The sequence below is a fragment of the Elgaria multicarinata genome, chromosome 9, assembly GCF_023053635.1.
Source record: "Elgaria multicarinata webbii isolate HBS135686 ecotype San Diego chromosome 9, rElgMul1.1.pri, whole genome shotgun sequence".
Classification (NCBI taxonomy): domain Eukaryota; kingdom Metazoa; phylum Chordata; class Lepidosauria; order Squamata; family Anguidae; genus Elgaria; species Elgaria multicarinata.
The window spans coordinates 82,084,180-82,104,644 of NC_086179.1; the positions used below are offsets into that span (position 1 = coordinate 82,084,180).

At 39.9% G+C, this 20,465-nt stretch overlaps 1 protein-coding gene across 1 annotated transcript in view; it reads right to left on the minus strand.

Moving 5' to 3' along the window:
• Positions 1-20,465, minus strand: part of MAGI2 (membrane associated guanylate kinase, WW and PDZ domain containing 2) — a 748,620-nt gene that overhangs the window by 254,305 nt on the left and 473,850 nt on the right. The window contains exons 5-6 of the mRNA XM_063134211.1: positions 13,928-14,138; positions 6,154-6,233 (exon numbers count right to left, since the gene is read on the minus strand). Coding sequence (XP_062990281.1) covers positions 6,154-6,233; positions 13,928-14,138 — 291 coding nt within the window. The remainder of the gene's footprint in view (positions 1-6,153; positions 6,234-13,927; positions 14,139-20,465) is intronic.

The following is a 20,465-nucleotide window of genomic DNA, read 5'->3' on the forward strand; positions in this document are numbered from 1 at the left end:
AAAGAATAACTGCTTCCTAAGCAACTGTACATGTTCAGGTCATGATGCAAAGGAGTGAAAGATGGCATAAAATATTGTGGGAAGTAAACAGAAATAAGAAACACAAGATCTGAAATAGCGAAACAATACACCGACCAAGAAAAGCAGATGTTATCCTGTTTGGGAGACTTACAGAAATATGTAGCCAAGCTGACAGATATTAGAGTAAATTTATTATTTCCAAATCATAGTTGGGAACTTTGCAGAAAAAATAACTAATCGTTAAAGAAATTCCATTCTGCGGAAAGGAATCATGTAAGTAGCACTGCTAAGAAATCATTCAAATATGACAACCAAACTCTTGTTCTCACTAGGAGGTTCCACCTGTACTCACAGAACCAAACATTGGTTCTTACCAGGATGACTGGCACCAGTCTTCACTGACTTCTCTACCCCTTTTGGGGCTCATCTACACCAAGTAGGATATTCCACTATGAAAGCGGTATGAAAGCGGTATATAAAAGGCAGGAGCCACACTACTGCTTTATAGTGATATTGAAGTGCACTGCAGGATCTACACTACTGCTTTATAGTGGTAATGAAGTGCACTGACAACTGTTGAGGCCCATGGCACATCTACACCAAGCAGGATGTAACACTATGAAAGTGGTATGAAAGCATTATATGGTAGGTGTCATGGATCCCAACAGTTGTCAGTGCACTTCAATAACACTATAAAGCAGTAGTGTGGCTTCTGCCTTTTATATACCGCTTTCATAGTGGAATATCTGCTTGGTGTAGATGAGCCCTTTGATGCTAGCTCAAAAATGCCATTGGGTAAGATGATTTAGGGAGCAATCTTATGGCCCCTAGACATCACTGGGCTGGGGGATAGGGTTTTTCAGATTCCTGGATCTGAGGTCAGAGAGAGTGCTCTGACCTTGGAGCCAAGGATCTGACATCCTTTCCTTCTCGCAGCCAGTGCAGAGAGAACCATGCAGGCTGCTTCTCTGAGGTTACAAAGGTGACCTTGGAGAGGAGAGAAAAGGGGCAGTTCTGTGGGCTGGGGCCTGGAGCGACCCGCTTATGAAGAATGCTCCAACCTTCCCAGCCACCTTCGCTCCCACATTCGGAGGCTGACGGGCATCCCGATAGGATTGCAATGCTCCTAGAACTGGACTTAAAATGCTTTTTAAAACGTGTTTTGCTTGTAACAAGGATTTATTTTGTGTGTGTTTGTCCAATGCTTGAGATTTTAAAGTAAAAGGTAAAAAGACACGCCCAGTGTCAGAGTCCTCCATCCCAACACTCTGTGTGTTAATAGCAGGAATTTTGTAAACCTACAGATGCCTTGGTGATTGTTTCGCTAGGAATATGGCATAGGATATGTTACCTTGTTAAAAAAAAACATAGCTAAATACAAAAATCCTATATCATAACATCCCTAGGCAACCTAGGCAAGGACAAATCTGTCACACTATCTGAATTACTGCCTAAACCAATAGACCCTATTTATGCAATCCATTCAAGTCTCTTTTGTGTGCAGCAGATGGCTCATGAAAGTGAAGCCTTAAGTAGAAATAGCAGAATCAGCCTATTTCTGGTCCATGTGACTTCTACACGTATTCACTGATAAATGCATTCCACGTTAATCTGTGATTTTAAAAAATCTACACAAAAATTCACATTTAAATGTGCATATAAACATATTTTCTCTCAAAAGTTGCATTCAATATATATATTTTGATACAATTTTTGAGCCAGCAACTGTGTCATAACATTCAGGAAATGTGAAGCCTGTGGAGTTGATCTACATATTAGTCCAGAAGGAGCAGATCACATCAGCTCATTTCGAAATTTACATAGACTGTAATTCTTAAACAAACACTTCTTGCCTCGAGCCTCAATCCTGCAACTCACAACATGTTGGATCTACACCAGGGAGTGGGCAACATGTGGCCTGCGGACCATGTGCAACCCCCTGGCCTTTTTTGCACCCCCAATGCCACCTGTTGCTGCCATACCTCTAAAATTCAGGGTTATGGGGGCAGCAATGAGGGGGAAAGGAGCTTAAAAACACCCCCTTTAAGAAAAGGAGCTTAAAAACACTGATTCAGCCTTCCTGTGGCTGAATCAGAATCAGTGTTTGAGCAAATTATGGGGCAATCCAAAAGGCAAGGCAGCAAGCACAAAAGTTCCAGTCCAGTATGGGAACAGGCAAAGGCAGGAGTGCTCCAGATACAAGCAGAAGTCAAAGCACATTTAAGCAGTAAGTTACCATACACAGTCCGAAAGTAGAGTCAGATCGGAGTCCAAAGGTTAGTAGCAAAGGTCAATCACAAAGCAAGACCTAGAAAACAAGGTAATAAGGCTGATACGTAATATAGTTCTAGCACTGGCTAGGCTAAAACTGAAGACTTAGATAGCCAGAGCTTTCTGAGCCCCACCAAAGGCTCAGCTGCAGTGTGTTACAGGCTGTCTGGCAAAAGTCCTGCTTGGGAGAAGGACCCTACTTCCAAGGAGTTCTCCTTTGTACTTGAGCACTCCATCTAAGAGGAGCCCTTATGGCCTAAGTCTTGAGGTGGCAGCACTCTTGGGGGCTAGGTGGTCACCCTGTCTGTGCTTCAGGAGCAGAACTCTCCTCCTCCTGCAGGGATGGACTAGTGGTGATCTTCTCCCCCAGATCTTCCGTCTGTCTCTGGGAGCTCTAGCTCCCTTCAGAGGTGGATTCCTCCAGCAGAAACATGGCACCCCTCTTTGAAAGGGGGAAAGTTGTGGTTTGCTGATGAATTTAAGCAGCACCCTACAGCAGCAAAAATGCCCTTTTTGCCACCACTTCAGTTTGCCATTGAATTCTGTCAGCAAATTCAGCAGTGGCAAAGCAGAGGTGTGGCCCTCAGTGGGATCTGGAAGGGCAATAGAGCCCCTTAACCCTTGGAAGTTGCCTACCCCTGATCTACAGGGAAGACCAAAGTGTGAACCAGACCTATTTAGGGATAACAAAATAAAGCAAAGTGTACTTCATAAAGAGCCTGTTCAGACGCTAAGCCATGTTTAGGCCGCTAACCCTTCTGCAGCAAAAGGTTAATGAATGTGTTTAAACCGTGGTTATGTAGCCACCATGGTTAGGAATGGTTCACATGACATGCTAAGTTAAGGTTCACATGACATACTAAGCCATAAGGTTTAGCTCCAAATGCTTAGCATGTCATCTGAACACAGTCAAACCTGCACATATGTTAATTGCTTTTGATAAAATTGTCTACCAAACGGTGGATACATTTGCTACCAATTTGCACAGCTTTAAAAGGGAACTGGACAAACTCATTGAATGCTTAGTAACCATTCAACACCGGTCTTAAAGGAACTGCACTGGCTGCCTATACGCTTCCGGTCAGAATTCAAGGTGTTGGTAATGACGTTTAAAGCCCTAAACGGCTTGGGACCTCGATACTTGAGAGAGCGCCTCTCCTTATATATGCTTGCCCGAGACCTCAGATCTGTTGGAGGAGCCCTTCTCCACATCCCACCAATGCAACATATATGCTATGATGGGACAAGGGAGAGGGTTTTCTCTGTTGTGGCACCCCGACTGTGGAATGTCTTCCCCTTGGAGGCCCAATTGGTACCAACATTGATTTCATTTCGACGCCAAGTAAAAACATGGCTTTTTAACAAAGCCTTTGATGGTTAAATTCATCAAATCACATTGTTTTAACTGTTTTAACTGCTTTTATTGCTCTTAAATTATATATTGTTTTAACTTGGATCATGGTTTAATTTGTTTTTAACTGTATATATTTATTGTTTTATACTGTATGTTTTTATCTGTACGCCGCTGTGAGATCTTAATGATATAGGGCGGGATATAAATGTTTTAAATAAATAAATAAATAAATAGTCATGATGGCTATATATTGTGTAGGACTACAGATGTGTTGGACTACAATTCCCATCATTCCCAGCCAGCAGGTTAATGTCCACGCTGGCTGGGAGATGACAAATGTTGCAGTCCAACACATCTGGAGGCCACCAGGTTGGGGAAGGCTGACCTAGAGGATCAAAAGCAACAGTACCAGTTGCTTGAGAACATGAGCAGAATGATGATGATGATGATGATGATGATGATGATGACGATTTCTTACCCACCTCTCCCTTTGGATTGAGGTGGGGAACAACATTACTACAACAATACAATATAAATCAAATGCATAAAACTAATTAAAAGAGCATATAAAACCAATACAATATTAAAAAAAAACTATCAGGGCTATTGCGTTCGTGTCCTGCTTGTGAGCTTCCCATAGACATCTGGCGGGCCACAGTATAAACAGAATGCTGAACTAGATAGACCTCATCCAGCATAGCTTTTCTTATCTCCTTATATCCTGAGTACTTATAATGGATAAGGTCCTTTTGGAAATTCCTGAAATGAATAGAAAAGCAATGCATACAAATACAAAATGGTCTACTACTAGTAAGAAACATCTAGGGCAGCAGTGCCCTGCATAGGTTTCCCATAATCCCTGACCATTGGTCATGCTGACTGTGGCTTATGGGAGTTGCAGTCCAAAACATCTGGAGGGCACCATGTTGCCTATCCTTGGTTTAGGGGGAACACAGTGAATCACAGTATGCCAGTAATGTAACAAAAGAGAAGTATTTTTCATTAGAAACATGGTCTGCAAGACACTGGTGGTTATGGCAACACTCTACATAGCACAAGTTGATCCTTAGGTTGGAGTGTCATATTCCGTTTAAGAAGCATACGTTCAGCCACATTTTAAGAAGCACAGAAATTAGAAGGGAATCAAAAGAGACAAGTGAAAAAGAAAAGCATGTTTGTGGAGCACATGGCCTATGAAGAAAAGCTGAAAGAACTCACTTTATGGAATTTAGAATGAATTGTCAATATTAAAAGCAATATAGTTCACAACATCACCATTAACTTGCCACCTCATAATGAATTTTCCCACGTAAAATTATTGTGTGAATTCACCCTGGGAGAAGATAAACGGTTGGATGAGTGACACAATGTTTTCAAACATGGAACAGGTTTGCCATCAAGAAGACAGAAAGCAAGTGTTAATTATAGCTATTTAAGGCAGGACAAGAAACAACAGGTAGAAGTGGAAGTAGAAAAGATACGTGTTAGAAATAGAATATGCTTCCCCAGGGGAATTTGGGATCTGTTCTTCCTCAAGCTATTGATGGGTACCTCTTGGGAGGATTGGGAAATCCCACTTGGGATTTTTTTCATTCCAGGAAGCTCCATCCTGATGGTTTACAGTCGCTCTTAAGATTCCTACTGAATCTGTAGTTTTAAGATTATACTCCAGTTACTTTGTAATAAAGGAAGGACTGTTCCGTAAGCAATTGCTGTTCACTGTAACCTAAATATAACCACAGGAGATAGCTGAAAAAATGTCTCAAAAGCCATGTCTAGGAGTTAAAATGGCCTGACTAGCCTGAAAAAATGGTTTGTTTATTAAACACACACAGAGAGACATACAGATCTATGTGATTTACATGGTAACATTAGTAGTAATGACAAATCACTAATAATCAGAATGGTTTTAATAATACAATCAGAAATAGGACAATGATCTAATGATTATTAACTGATATACATGATTTCAATAAAATACTGCTGCTCTTTTACTGAGAAAGCAGCTGTTCTGACATCTCTTCTCCCCTACCCCTCAGACATTGGTTTATTTTCAACTAGCTACTACTTATTTGGCACAAAACTGTCCCTTTACAAAACAAATCACATCATAATATTCCTACTCTGGCTTTGTAACAATTGCCTTGGGCACTGTGTGTGCTGTACAGATTTAAAAGCTCAGAATCTCAGCATATTCGCAAACCAAGATGGGAGGAAAACGCAGCCCAAGGGTCAAATTTGCTTCAAACAACCCCCACCCACCCACCGGACCCGGACACACATAATTGTCACTCACAGCCTTGGGAATCATCATGAGAATAGATATAACAGATAGAGAAAGCATATGAGACATCAAGAACTGAGTAGCACGCATAAGTACAACTGTAATTAAACACCCTTTTCCCTTGTTCCCTAAATATTTCATCTTTATCACAATCCACACACAAAGAAAACTCTCTTTTTCTTTCAGCACCAGCAGCAGCAGTAACGAAAACTTAATAGCCTACCATTTTCTTTGCACTCTTCCGGAGGTTTAGCCTTTTTCGCAAGTCGTGGATCCAGCCATGATGTTGTCTTTGTGTTATGGCTGAAAAGAAAAGAGATCACCCTGATCAGACACATCCTGAATGGAATCAAGTTTATTCCTTCCGATACGGTTGGTGGCGGGGGGTGGGGGGGGGAGGGGGGAGAAAGCAGAGAGGTTAGTGCAACAAAATTGCAATCAATATCCTTAATTTGCTTACTGGTTCTAAGTAGACCTGAAGGAGGTGTAAGAGTAATTGTGCAAGGCAGCCTCTAAATTTGGCAGCCTCAGCTCCTTGTCCTCAGAGCAGCTATTTTTATTAAAATCAACTAGAATGTTGCCAAGTTAACCTCATTGAAAATGCAGAACTCATCCAGAGCAAAAGGAATTTACAGCGTTCTCCAACAGAAAGCGGGTACAGCCGGCAGCTTTCTATACCCATTTGCTGAAGTCTGGATATAGAATATATATATATATATATATATATATATATATATATATATATATATATATATATATATATTAATGGTCACACTGACAGAGACATGCAAATTGTAGTATGTCTCAGTGTAGCTTCCGTTTTCTAACAGGATGATTAATGACACTTTGATGAACGAATTGTTATCTGTTCCATATCTAATTCGGCTCCTATGATAAAAGTACATTTTAGAGAAGCTGAAATGAATCATGTGGCCAATTTTGATAAGCCAAGAATAGCTTTTCCCCACCCCAAGGAATCAGCGATGCAACAGACTATGAACTGGTACAAAAATGCTTGCCAAGACAATAGTTTCCTAGATAAATGGATATTAAAAACTGCTAAACACTGCTACGTACGTACTAAGCTTTCTAAAAATGCACATTCTTTTCCACAGCCAAGCAAATCTGGAGTCAGATATAAAGATAAGACGTTAGGATTAAAAAATAAAAAGGAGAAAGGGATATGGGGTTATATGCCACGAGGAATTTATGCTAAGCACTTCTGCTCATGCAAGGCAGGGGACCTAGTCTTTGCCTATCACCCTTGTCTATCAAAATCCCTAGTGCTCCCTTGAAAACCTGCTCCTGAGACTTGGAAACTCCCTCTGGAATAATATGGGATATGGTGAGAGCTGCTGCAGCTATGAGAGGAGGATTGACAAAAACTGGATGCCTTGCCTTGTTTGCGAGGAAGTACTTTCCTCTAGTGCAAAGCCATTGTGGGATACAACCTAGTTGTTCCATATTTTATAAGATGCCCTTCTAACACCCCCTCACCCACATGTCTCTCTCCCCTTTCACACATACACTAACAGTCCTTTATAATGCATGTTATAATGCACCTACATTATATGCTTTTAGACGCCAGGTGAAGACCTTTTTATTCTCCCAGCATTTTAACAGTCTATAAATAAATTTTAACTTGGTGTTTTAAATTTGTAATTTTGCATTGCTGCTGTTTTTATCTGGTTGAGCTTTTTATATTGTTTTTTATATTATGGTTTTATACTGTTGTTTTATACTTTGAATGTTTTTAATTTTTGTGAACCGCCCAGAGCGCTCCAGCTATTGGTCGGTATAGAAATGTAATAAAAAAATAAAAAAATAAATAAATGTTTTATTTGTTTATTGAAAAACATCCTAGGAGTCTGCCCACTTTGTACTGTTTACATATTGCTAAATTAAGGTTTTTATTTATGTAACATTCGTGGACTAATTTAAAAATGCATGTAAACCATTTGTTACAAAAGATAGGGTTGGACGTAAAGGATCAAGAAGCTCTGTAAAAATCCCAATACATTACTCTTATTAATTTCTACTCATGGCAGGAGTGGTGTGACAGTCCTAGTGGGAATGAAAGTGTCCTGAGTTTTAACCCTGGGGCTGTCTACACACAGGGAAAGCCCAGCAATGGCTGTGGAACTGTGCCCCGCGATGCTCTAATTTGAAAAAGTTGGGAGATTTACCCTGACTTTTCAAAGGGAGCAGTTTCAACACAGGGCTTCTGCTGTGTAATGTCACTCCACAGCCAATCCAGGGCCCCGTTCAGAAGACACCTTAAACCATGGCTTTAATCACAGTGGTTAAGCCAGAAAGCCAGACTGTGTTCAGAAGACACCTTAAACTATGGCTTTAACCATGGTAAATAAGGCTTTCGGGCTTAACCACCATGGTTAAAGCTGTAATTTAAGGTGTCTTCTGAATGGGGCCATTGTAACTCATATCATCCCAACGTTTGTTCGCCCAGCCCACAATATTCCAGGATATGATCCTGAGATAGGAATCACCCTGGGGCCACTGGCATCAATCCAGTGGGGTAATCATATCATCTGTCTATCTAAGCCATGAATATAGAGGAAATACATGCATGTACAAAAATTGCAACATGAATATTGATTCATTATTCAGGTTTTCTATATTTTGTCTTGTTTTAAAAAATACTTTGGGTGTCATTTGATGGCAGAGAATGGAGCTCATTCATGTCTAAATAAATTAAATAAAATATTCATAGAGAGAGTGTTCTATATTCAGGTTCCAAAGTTAGGACTTTTAAATCCTACAATTTGCAGTGTAAAGGCTGAGCTCATTTCTTATTGGGCTGGCTTTGTACTTCACAGATACACTTAGAATAAGAGGAATTTTCAATAAAAAAGGTTCTAAATAGTGACTGTGTAAATTCCACAATACTGTGTGATTTCTCTCCTCTGTGTTGGCTGAAGAAAAGGAAGACATCTACGCTGCAGCAAAGAGTTGTATGAGCACTTATAACCTCCCACTCTCCACTCCTCTGATTTCATCACACCCACTTGCATTCTACTTCCAGACTGCTTTTAAAACTTAACCTTTACCAATCCTGAAACTTCAATTACTGAAAAACCCTGAAATAAGAAAACCAAGAATTATTTTCTAAATGTCACCTCCTGCTCACCCGCTCATTCAAAGCATTTGTGCCACTCATGCACTCATTCAAGGAAACCCATTCAAGGCATTCATTGAAGGCAAATTATCACTGGCAGAGAGGATGAAGTGGAAGGATACAAGAAGAGACCCAAAAGAGGTGATTATTTCAGTGCCATTAACTTTTTATTTCCTGGCTGGCTACTGTTCGGTCAGCCAGAATCCAGCTGACCTCATCACTAGAAAAACATTCAGTAAAATTCAACTCATCATCATCTCCAAAAGCTTGATTACTAAATACACTAATTAGTTTGGAAGAAATGTCTTCAGCAACAAAGGGGTTTGGGTTCAAAGTCAAAAGTAGTTTCCCCAAAGCTGAAATCATGGTAGCCAAAGAAAAGGCCCTAGCTGCACTCCATACTTACCCATTTTGTGCCACTTTGGGCCTGTTCAGACAACATGCTAAGCCATGTTTAGGCTGCTGTCCCTTTTGCAGCAAGTGGTTAGTGAGCATGTTTAAACCGTGGTTATGTGGCCACCATAGTTAGGAATGGTTCACATGACACACTAACCCACAATGTTTAGATCAAAATGCTTAACCATCATGGTTTAGCATGTTGTCTGAACAGGGCCTTTAACTGTCATGGTGACCCCCTTCCTGAAATCCCAACAACTCCGGTTTGGTGAGGGTGCCAATAATTATTTGTTTTCTATCCCTACCCTCCCATAAGTACAATTCTAGGGTTCCCTAGAACAGGGAATGACTGTTAAAGTAGTTCAAAATGTGGTGTGGATATGCCAAAAATGTTGCTTGGCAGAACTACTCTATCATGCACAAGCCTGGGTCTGTCTACTCAAGATTAACTCAATGGGGCTTGTTTCCCAGGTTAAGCGTGTATAGGATTACAGCCTAGAAGTTGCTACACAAGTGCTTTTCCTTTAATAGAGGACAAGTATTTTGAAACTTTGCTGGGATGTTCTTCAACAAGCAATGAAAACTACTTTGATCCACCCTCCCCTTGTATACAGCTGTTTAATTGCAAGTGGATTTAAATGACCTTTGAACAAATTGCTCTCATTGAAGTCTTAAGTAGAAAGGCAGATGAAGGAAGCAGGAGGGAATAAAGACGTAACAGCATGTGTGGAGTCCCTGAGCAAGGGATTCACAGAAACCTTGTCCCACCAACATAGCAATACAAATAGAAGCCTGTTGACTATATAGGGTGAAAGGGCTGGACGAAAGGGCACAAGCCAAAGGACAATATCATGCAAAAGGCTTGATGATGAGAGAGGACTATGCCTTCTGGCCAAAGAGAAGACTACCAAAAAGGGTGGGAGGAATCACAGGGCAGCTTCCATTTTCTCACCCCTGAAGTCTCTGCTCAGGAACTGCCTTTTACATATAGCAGCATTTTCCCCGCCCCATGACAACTCCACCCCCATTTTGGCTGGATCGATTAAGTTTGTAAAAATATATTTTGGCAGATATTTGAGGTACAGTTAGGACTGGTGAGTTGAAAGAATTGTGATATTCACAACTTTTTTTTTTTTTTAATGATAGCCAGATAGTAAAGTTAACCTCCGGGGTGGCGGACCATATGGGACGGCGAGCAGCAATTTCAAGGCGTGCAAGCTGTCTTGTTGGTAGAAAGGTGGGGATAACAATCAATTCAATCAATCAATGGGAAAAGAAAGCCTCAGATGCTCTGGAAGGCTGAATTTGCTCTGCCCTGTACAGGCTTTCTCAAGCTCCATGTGCTCCCAATCCAGTTTTCTGACTGGCGTGGCACTATATATAAAATAAATCCATTTAGGTTAGGCCAAGTGTTGTCGAAGTTTTCCGAATTCCATCTCAAAGCTCATTCTGACTTAAGTCTGTATTGTATTTCAAGCTTTGTGTTTTGTTTTATCTGCATGGAAATCTCTACATATTTTCAGGAGTATTTTTTCCAAATATGTGCAATCTTCTCCCATTAATGAAAGCAGATTTGTGGCAGTTTTCCCCCAAGTACCCTTTTTTAATGTGCATTTTTCAAATCTATGCATGTTATCGAACACAATTTTTTTGGCCCGTGAGTCACATTGCAAGCTTGGAAATATCACAGACTTTGACCGCAGATTGCATCTGAGTTTGCATTTGATGTAGAAAGTGAGAACTCAGTAAAACCTGATCAAAACCGAGCTGAAACAAATTTCCTTATTTAGGTCCTGAATATTCTGTAACACAACCTGCATAATCTTCCTGGCAGACTTCACCCACCTACTTTTCTTACCTGTTCATCATCCTAATGCTGAACTGTCTCCTCAGAACTTTGACTAGTTTCCACTATCCCACCCATTGGCTATGCTTAACTCTGAATGAATTCCCTGTGATCCAAAGTGGATGCTACACCCCAGAATCCCACTGAAGGAATTTCTGCTAACCCAACAGTACTATAAAAATAACTACCATGTTATTTATGGCTTTATTAACACATAGGGAGACATTAAGGCTAAAGGATACCAATTCAAGTGTCTTAATGAGATATTTTATATACAAAAGGAAGTGATGCTTGACTATTGAGGCTGGTTGTTGCTATCATGTAGCTATAACATGGTAATGATCAACTAACCCTCTAAACCACCCATTCCCAATGTTGTGCCTGCCAGATGTGTTCAAACCAGATTAGAGCAGCCTTCCCTAACTTTGATAGTAAGATAGTACTTCTGTTTGGTATAAAGGAAGACAAAAGCTTTATTACCTACATAAATTACAATACACCATGAAGTTTGACTATTACAATTACTAAAACCAATTCAGAATGAATGCTCACTCAGATAACTAATGAGTGGGTCTGGAAATGTAAACAATTGCAAACATTATACTTAACATGCATTAGAGTGGAAATCACTTAGAAGTGATGGATACATTAAGGAACAGGAAAAGCAGAATAGACTTGGGGGGGGGGGAATAGAAAGCAGCATTTTAGGAGGAAAGAGGATGGGAACAATCACCTTTCTCCATACTACCCTGTAATAATCCCAGCTCTTCCATTTTGATAGTCTCCACATTGTGTCTCTTTTTTTCTGGAAGCTGAATATAGCTACAGTACATTTTCTAGACACAATATTGCTATAGGTTTTTCTTATTAATTTAGTGTTACTATTCCCTTGCCCTCCCCTTGATATCATGTGATTTAGGGCCTAACTATATGCTATGTTAACAAACCATAGTTTCTCATGTTTGGGTAACACAGGGAACTGTGGTTACATTAAGATTGAAATCAGAAGGTTTTTTTAAATCTGTTCTTAAATGCAGCATAAGAGGAATGGAGATGGGAGTACAGAAGCCCAAGGCTTGTGCAGGTTTGTCAACGTAGGAGGAAACCATAATTTCCTATTACATCTGGACTGTGCCTTTGTGAATTCCTACAAATAACATTTTGAAAGATCTTGCATGTTTTGATTAGCGCTTGTGTTCTGCATCAAAATATATATCAAAGAGAAATTCCCACTGGATGTCTAGAAATGAACACGTAGGAAAGAGACTATGGGAATTAGATAAGGCTCCTATTTGACAAATCCCACAACATCGCAAAGTGAGAGAAATGTACTTTGTGTTATTTTCTTTAAACTATTCAGTAAGGAGTTTTCCTACCCCAAAATGCTGTTAAGCATGTACATCAAAATGAAAATAAACAAAACTAGGTTCTACTCTAAGACGAAAACATCTTTTGTTCCCTTGGCAGCATTTTGTGAACAGATATTTTCTGTGTGATCTTGGGAAATCCGCATAAGGACTGTTGACAATATAATGTATTTACTTCAGGAAGACGAATGTGCATGCAGCTGAGCACTGGATTGTGGCCAGGTGTATAAATAGAAGCTCTATCACATAATGAATGGGAAGAAGGCCGATAACAACATGAAATGGATGATGTTAAAAAGGGGGGTGGGGATATCTCCTCCCCTTAAAGTATTTAGGATGGGAACTGAAAACTATATGCAAAGCTTTGAATGATGTAGTAATAGACACTTCACAAACATGGCATTTTTCAATTTAATATGATTTATGCGTTACAATATCTGTTTTTCATCTATTATTTAACAATCTGAGATATGTATTATGGCTCTCTTCAGAGACGGCATTAAACAAATAGCTTTCTGTTGTCTTTTGTTCACTAAAGCAGACAGAGTCTTTTTTATGGCATTAACCAAACTGATTCATAAACAAAGAGGCGATTTAATAGAACCTCCTCAGCATGAGATCCCCTTTAACCCTCTGAAGACTGGACAACATGAAAAATCAAACAATTGAAGAGGCAACAAGGTCATTTAAATCCAGCATTTAATGGCAATGCAAATATATACCCTACCTTTAAAATATGTATTTCTAAACAGGACATTCTACATTTTACTTTACAGTTGGTAGTTCCGATTAGTGTGCATAATGTAAAATTTAGAGATGGGAAAGGTTTAAGACTGTAGTATAAAAGACATGTACACATTCATGCCAGTGAGGATTGTGCAGGAAAACTTCCCAATAGAATACTCTCAAAATGGTTCAAATTTCCACGGGCATAAAAATTGCACACAAAAATGCGTACAAATTTTTGTGTGGATTTAAAATAAAATCATTTGCAGACTGATGCGGAAACAGAACAGAATGAACTTGTGCTTGAAAAATGCAAATGTTATAAACAGTGAAACAGACAGATTCATCTACCCCTTGTTCAGAAACAGGATTTTATCATTCTTGTTACTGCAATCCTATATTTACCTGGGAGTACATCTCACAGAACTCAATGAGACTTGCTTTTGAGAAGGCCTGTATCAGATTGCACTACTAACATTAAAGCTCATATTAAGACACATGGCTTTTTCAAAAGGGGAATACTTACTCAATAAAGTAGACTTCTCCCTTCTCTGTGTACGCCATTTCCCAGTTGTCAGGCAATGGGCCCAATTCATCATTTTCTTCAGGTTTTGGTGGTTTTGTTACATCCATATCCTCCTTCACTTCTTCAGGTTGGCTGTAGACGGGTGCAGGATAAGGCTGAGAAGAAGTTTCACCTGAGGCACCTGTACTCTTCTCTTCATGTTCACTTGATTCTGCACAAGAGAAGACATGTTTGTCAAGACATATGTGTCATTCCTATGCTATTTGTGTAGCAAATGAGTCCAAACCATTCCTGGTGAATATATTAAACCTAGGCCAAAGCTTCGGTTGTGGGGCGGTATATAACTGTAATAAAATAAATAAATAAATAACCTCAAGAGCACGGCATGGCATGAAAATTAGTCATGCAATGGGCAATAGCATGCAATGGGGTCTTATTTTATGGGTGGCACCTGCAGGCCACAATCAGTTTGGTAGAAGCTGAGAGTATCACATGATCAAACCTAAAGAAGTCGACATGAGTCTGCACTGCCATAGTGCAGTGGAGGCTGGTGGCTCCAATTTCGGCAGGCCTGTGAATCCATTCTGGGTTTCAGCCAGAACTCCAAAGGAGCTATAAGCAATTAAAACAATAAAACCAACAACAACATAACATAATACCTTGCTTTTTACCCAGGCATTTGCTTTTTATTAACTGCAGCTTAATTTGGATTTGTTTCATTATTAATGTTGATTTTATGCTGTTAATGCTAGTGATGTTTTTTGTAGATTGTTTTATAGTTCATGTTGAATTGGTTTGATGATTATGATTTATGTTGAATTGTATTAGTAATTAAATTTTATGTTGTTTAATTTATTGTATACCGCCCTGAGACCCGTTGACACAGGGCACAGGTGAATTTAGTGTAGGAGCTAATAGGTTATACCTCAAAGGAACAACAAAATGACTGCTAAGGTGTATGTTAAACACGGTTTGTTGCTTTAACTATGGATTGACTTACAGATGAGCAAACCAACCACAGTTTTCAACCCTATTTCTGGTTTGGTTCTCTTCCACTCATTTTGTCAACCTTCAGTGATTTCGTTTTCCAGCTGCTCTTGCTGAGCTCCACTGTTTTAGGGTAGATAGTAGTTCACACAAGCCAGGAATAAGCCACAGCTCTGGGTTCAAGCATTATGACAAGCCATGGTTTAAACAAGCCAGACTTCGATCCTGTCCAGAAGACACATTTTTGAGCTAAACATTATGGCTTAGCATGTCGCGTGAACCATGCCTAACTTTGGTGGCTACATAACCACAGTTTAAACATGCTCACTAACCATTTGATGCAAAACGGTTAGCGGCCAAACCATGGCTTAGCATGTTGTCTGAACAGGCCCAATGTGAGCTAACAATAAACAATAGCTTACCAAGGTTTGTTTGTAGAAATTGGTTTGGACATTTCAAGCCAGAGTTCAATAAACTACACCATGGCTTAGTGCTATCTAAAAATCAGGTCAGTGCCTTGGTGCATAAATCAACTCCCCTTCATAAAGAGGGAACCACTGCTGTATGTGTTAGGAAGTGCAAGTCTTTGTAATGAGCAGTAAAAGTATATAGGTTTTAGAAAAACCTTTTCTCCACTCGATGATACTTTTTTCTCTTTTCTGCCCCCTAGTTCCAAACAGAAACGCCAGGAGAAGAGTGAGCAGAAAAATATTCCAGGGTTTCACAAGGTTTTTATCTTATTAAAATCCACTTGGGGGTACTGCTACATGTTTATCCCTACACATCACAGCCTATAATCCTGAGAGATTTCCTATGGATGTTTGCCAAGTCAGCAACAATAGTAAAATGAAGGCTCCTTTTGATACAGCTGATTAATGCCTAAAGCTATGTGTCCTCATGGAGACAATCCATATTTCACTAAAGCAAAGAAAAAAGTTGAATATTTTGGGCTCCCCTCCCAATTGTTCTCATACTAGGGTTCATTTAATATCACACACACACACACACACATATCCCAAATTTGACTATGAGATAGCTTAAGCCAATATATCACACACAGGCAAAGCTTTCTATGATTGAAAATGAGATTCTAAATTAAGGCTTCTTCCCTGTAACCAGGGGCAACATTCTTACATCTTTAGGCGACCTACTTTCCAAGATTAAGATGCTTCAAAAAAGGGGGATGAAAGAAGTGAAAATCTGACCTTCACATAAAAGCTTTATCATGGGAGAAGGTCAGCAGGTGACGGCTTCCTGTCAAAATGACAGAAGTTCTAGTCCTCATGTTCTAAAATTACGCAGCTTGTGTGCACTACTGGTTCACAGTTTAGCCATTCAGTATTTGATAAAAAATATCTCTGCAATCTTTCCTGTCGATTGTATGCCATATGGAAATAATAATAATAATAATAATAATAATAATAATAATAATAATAATAATAGCCATGGAAGTTAAAGAACTATGGCAACAGGAAAAGGTTACAATTATTCTGTTAGTCACATCAATCAGCTGCATCACATCAATATTTTTTTTTACAGAAAACCTTCAGAAACTGGAGTACCAAAATACGTCCACATCAACATCCAGGAGGCAGTCATACTTAAAACATGTTCAATAGTAAGGAACTTCCTGAATCAGTAAAAGACAGCATGACTTGGCAAAGCCCGTCATGTCCAACTAGAAAAACTGCCATGCGCGAGAAAAGAGACATGATAATAAGTACCTAGCACTTCATAAAAATTATTTGTAATTCTGTAAGGTGGGCCAGTATTGCAGATAAGTGGCTGAGATTAACTCCATCTAGTGAATTCATAGCACAGGTGAGATTTGAACTATGGGTTTCCAGATTCATAGGTATACTATATCAGTATTAGTAAGGATCTGTATAGGTATGGGTATTGGTACAGTTCTCATGTGACTTGTCATTTTCAGGTGCTTTGAATTCTTTATGAGAAGTGTGATTAGAAATTATTAAAAAGCCAAGGAGCTGGAACGAATATCAGTTTTGTTGGTGCAGTTTGTTGGCTATCACTCTTACATTCTAAGTATGACACTCATACATTCTAAATATGGTGGAAGTGATTTTGACATACATTTGACATACATTTGCCTCATGAAATAGTGAATGTACGTGAAAACCACTTCTATCACACTTCGAACATCTGTCTGTCTCCATCCAAAGCCTCTGAATCCAGAACTACTGGACAAATATTTACTCAGGTTCACAGTGTTACAAAGCCCAGGTACCATTGACAACTGAGCAGCCGACAGAAACATACCACAGAGGCCTACTGTGCCTGGGCACAGTCAAGAGGAGCCATAGAGCAGGGGCAATACAGAAGGTCCCAGGTCCAAAAGGATGATGGGAAAACTTCTATCAGAGAACTTCGGCTGGTCAAACTAAACAATACTAGGATTGATGGCCTGACTCAGTAAAACGTAAAAGAGCTTCCTGTGTTCCCAAGTAACTTAATATACATCAAATTGGCTATTTTTGAATTTTAAAATTTAGAGGAAGACATAGCTAACACAGTGTTGTAGGAAATAGTGATCCAGCACCAGAGGAGCTGTGGCTCAGTGGGAGAACATCTGCTTTGCATATGGAAGGTCCCATGTTTGATCCCTGGCATCTCTAGGTAGGGCAGAAAATTCCTGCCTGAAGCCCTGGAGAGCTGCTGCCAGTCAGTGTTGACAATACTGGACTAGATGGACCAAGGGTTTTACTCAGTATAAGTCAGCTTCCTATGATCCTGGTCTTCAGCCCTGCCGGGGCTGAGTCTAGCCAGTATCAAATGGAGAGCCTGAGCTTTAAATCCTGGGACATAAAGCTAATATGACCAATAGCAGACATTTCTCCTCCCCTGCTCTCAGCACAATGGTATTTACTTTGTAAAATGGAACAGAACTCATTTTGGATGTCACTCCTTTTTAAAGCAGTACATTTTTATGAAATGTCCCTTCTGCAACATTCAGCGGGACAAGGCATTTTTGTTTCAAGAAATTATAATATACTGCTATCTAAAAAATACATAATAATGGGGATTTCTATTCTCCCTCCCTCCTTCTATCACAAGGAATCAAGAGGCACTAATATTATTTCTGTCCATTCTGTCTCAGCAGTGGCACAAAGAAGGTTTTTTAAAAAAACATTTCCTCTTTTGCTTCTGGCTAGTATGGTTCCTGGAAAATTATTTGTGGAAGGGTAAGCCCAAGCATTCACAATTTTTAACTTTAAAGAATAATTGTTAAGTTATGTGTGAGTAATGGCTTGGTTGGGACTATGGGCATGGCTAGACGGAGCGATATCCCAGGGATCGCCCCAGGATTATCCTTGTGCATCCACATGACGCACAGGGGATCCCGGGGGTAGGGAGAGATATGGCCCTACAGTTTAATTCCGGTTTTTCCAGCAGTCCTGGGCTTATCCCGAGACCATGGGATGTGTGGCTGGGATGATCAATGGACGATCAATGGACAATGCCTATGGATGTAGGAGTAACAGGAACGTGAAAGATGGCCAGCTTACTTCGCCTTTGTAGTAACCACCCTATTGCCCTCAGTTAAATTGGTCTTAATAAGTACACATAAAAGCAAGAAAGTTTCCATATGCTCATAGATAAATGTATATGAACTACCTATATTTTATAAAAGGAACAGACAAATACCACAAGCGAGAAGGAACTTAGAAATGTTATAGATCACAAGAAGAATTATATGAGCCAACCCAAATGCTAATTTGGGTTGCATTAATAGAAGTATAGCTTCCAAATCATGCGAGGTACTGGCTCCCCTCTATTCAGCACTGGTTAGGCCTCATCTAGAGTATTGTGTCCAGTTCTGGGCACCATACTTTGAGAAGGATGCAGAGAAGCTGGAGGAGTTCAGTGGAGGGCAATGAGGATGATCAGGGGTCTGGAAACAAAGCCCTATGAAGAGAAGACTGAGGGGAGTCATGATAGCACTCTTCAAGTACTTAAAAGGTTGTCACACAGAGGAGGGCCAAGATCTCTTCTCGATCATCCCAGAGTGCAGGACACGGAATAATGGGCTCAAGTTACAGGAAGCCAGATTCTGGCTGAACATCGGGGGGAAAATATCTTCCTGACTGTTAGAGCAGTACAACAATGGTACCAATTACCTAGGGAGGTAGTGGGCTCTACCACACTAGAGGTACTCAAGATGCAGTTGGACATCTGTCAGGTATGCTTCAATGTGGATCCCTGCATTGAGCAGGGGGTTGGACTCGATGGTCTTATAGGCTCCTTCCAACTCAACTATTCTATGATTCTACGATATTAATTCTGTTACATGCTCCTATTAGCTTTTACTTAGGCTTCACCAATAACTATCATTGGTACAATTATTTATTAATCAAGAAACAAGCTGGAATCAGATGGGTGAGCTTGAAGCAGAATTAATTGCTGAGAAAGGATGGAAAAGATCTTGATCCATACGAAAATATGCTAGGGTCGTGCATTTTTGTACATTCTAAACTCTGCACCACTCTGAAATTGAACTTGATGTTTACCTCCTGGTGCAGATAAAAGTGTGGCAACATTCAACTGCCAGAACAACTCTCTAAAACACTATGTTGTGAATAATGCAATAGACTTTCACCCCACCCTGAACTTTATAGCACTTACGCAAATCCTTTAGAAGTTCACAATAATGTTGTAAAATTATTTTCTCCCTGCAAACGCCTTCTTGAAACATGCCTGTAACCATGTCCCCACATAAAAGTTAAAACCAAGTTAAAACAGCATCAGAATAAAATCAGCTACAGAAAACAACAGTAGTACACAGACTGTACTGGGGGGGGGGGATGTCTCTTGTGGGGGCTCATTCCACAATGGTGCCACCACTGAAGAGTCTCTCTCTCTCTCTCTCCAGTGGCTACGTCCCTCATCTCATTTAGTAATGGAGAAGGGCCTCTAAAGATGATTGTATGACCTGGATAGGTTTAATTTGTTAAAGGTTTAACTTTAAATGACTCTTTTCTCTCTTGCTAGACTGGTCCTTGTTGAGAATAAGGGGAGCTTGTCCTATCTATAATGTCTAGTTCAGTCTATTCTGTGTCTGAACTTCTGGTCTCATTATGATGTCCCAATCTCTAGCAAGCCAATGATGTAGAATGGAGGCAGGGAAACACGTATTATAAACATGCTGTCAGGATGTGGTGTTAAGCTGAACTAGAAGTTAAAAGGAGTGGGGGGACGTGACACAGAAACAGCAGAGTAATATTATTTGTAATGTATAGTTAGTTCCACTCTTTGGATCTAAGTTTGCTTAGTATTATAGGATTAATCACTGGGAGAAAGCAGTGGAAGAAAGTAGTGTGTTGGGAAGATTAAAATGAGCAGAGCTCATCAGAGCTACTCCATGAATCTTAATCCAAATATTAGCTATTTAGGAAAAGCACTTTTCTACCCACTATTACAGAAATAAAGATCACATCTAAAGACAGAGTGACAGAAATGTGCTCTGCGTGTCTCCTGGAAAGACATCTGTTTCCTACAGTGACCAACATACTTCCTTGCTACTTTTCCCTCC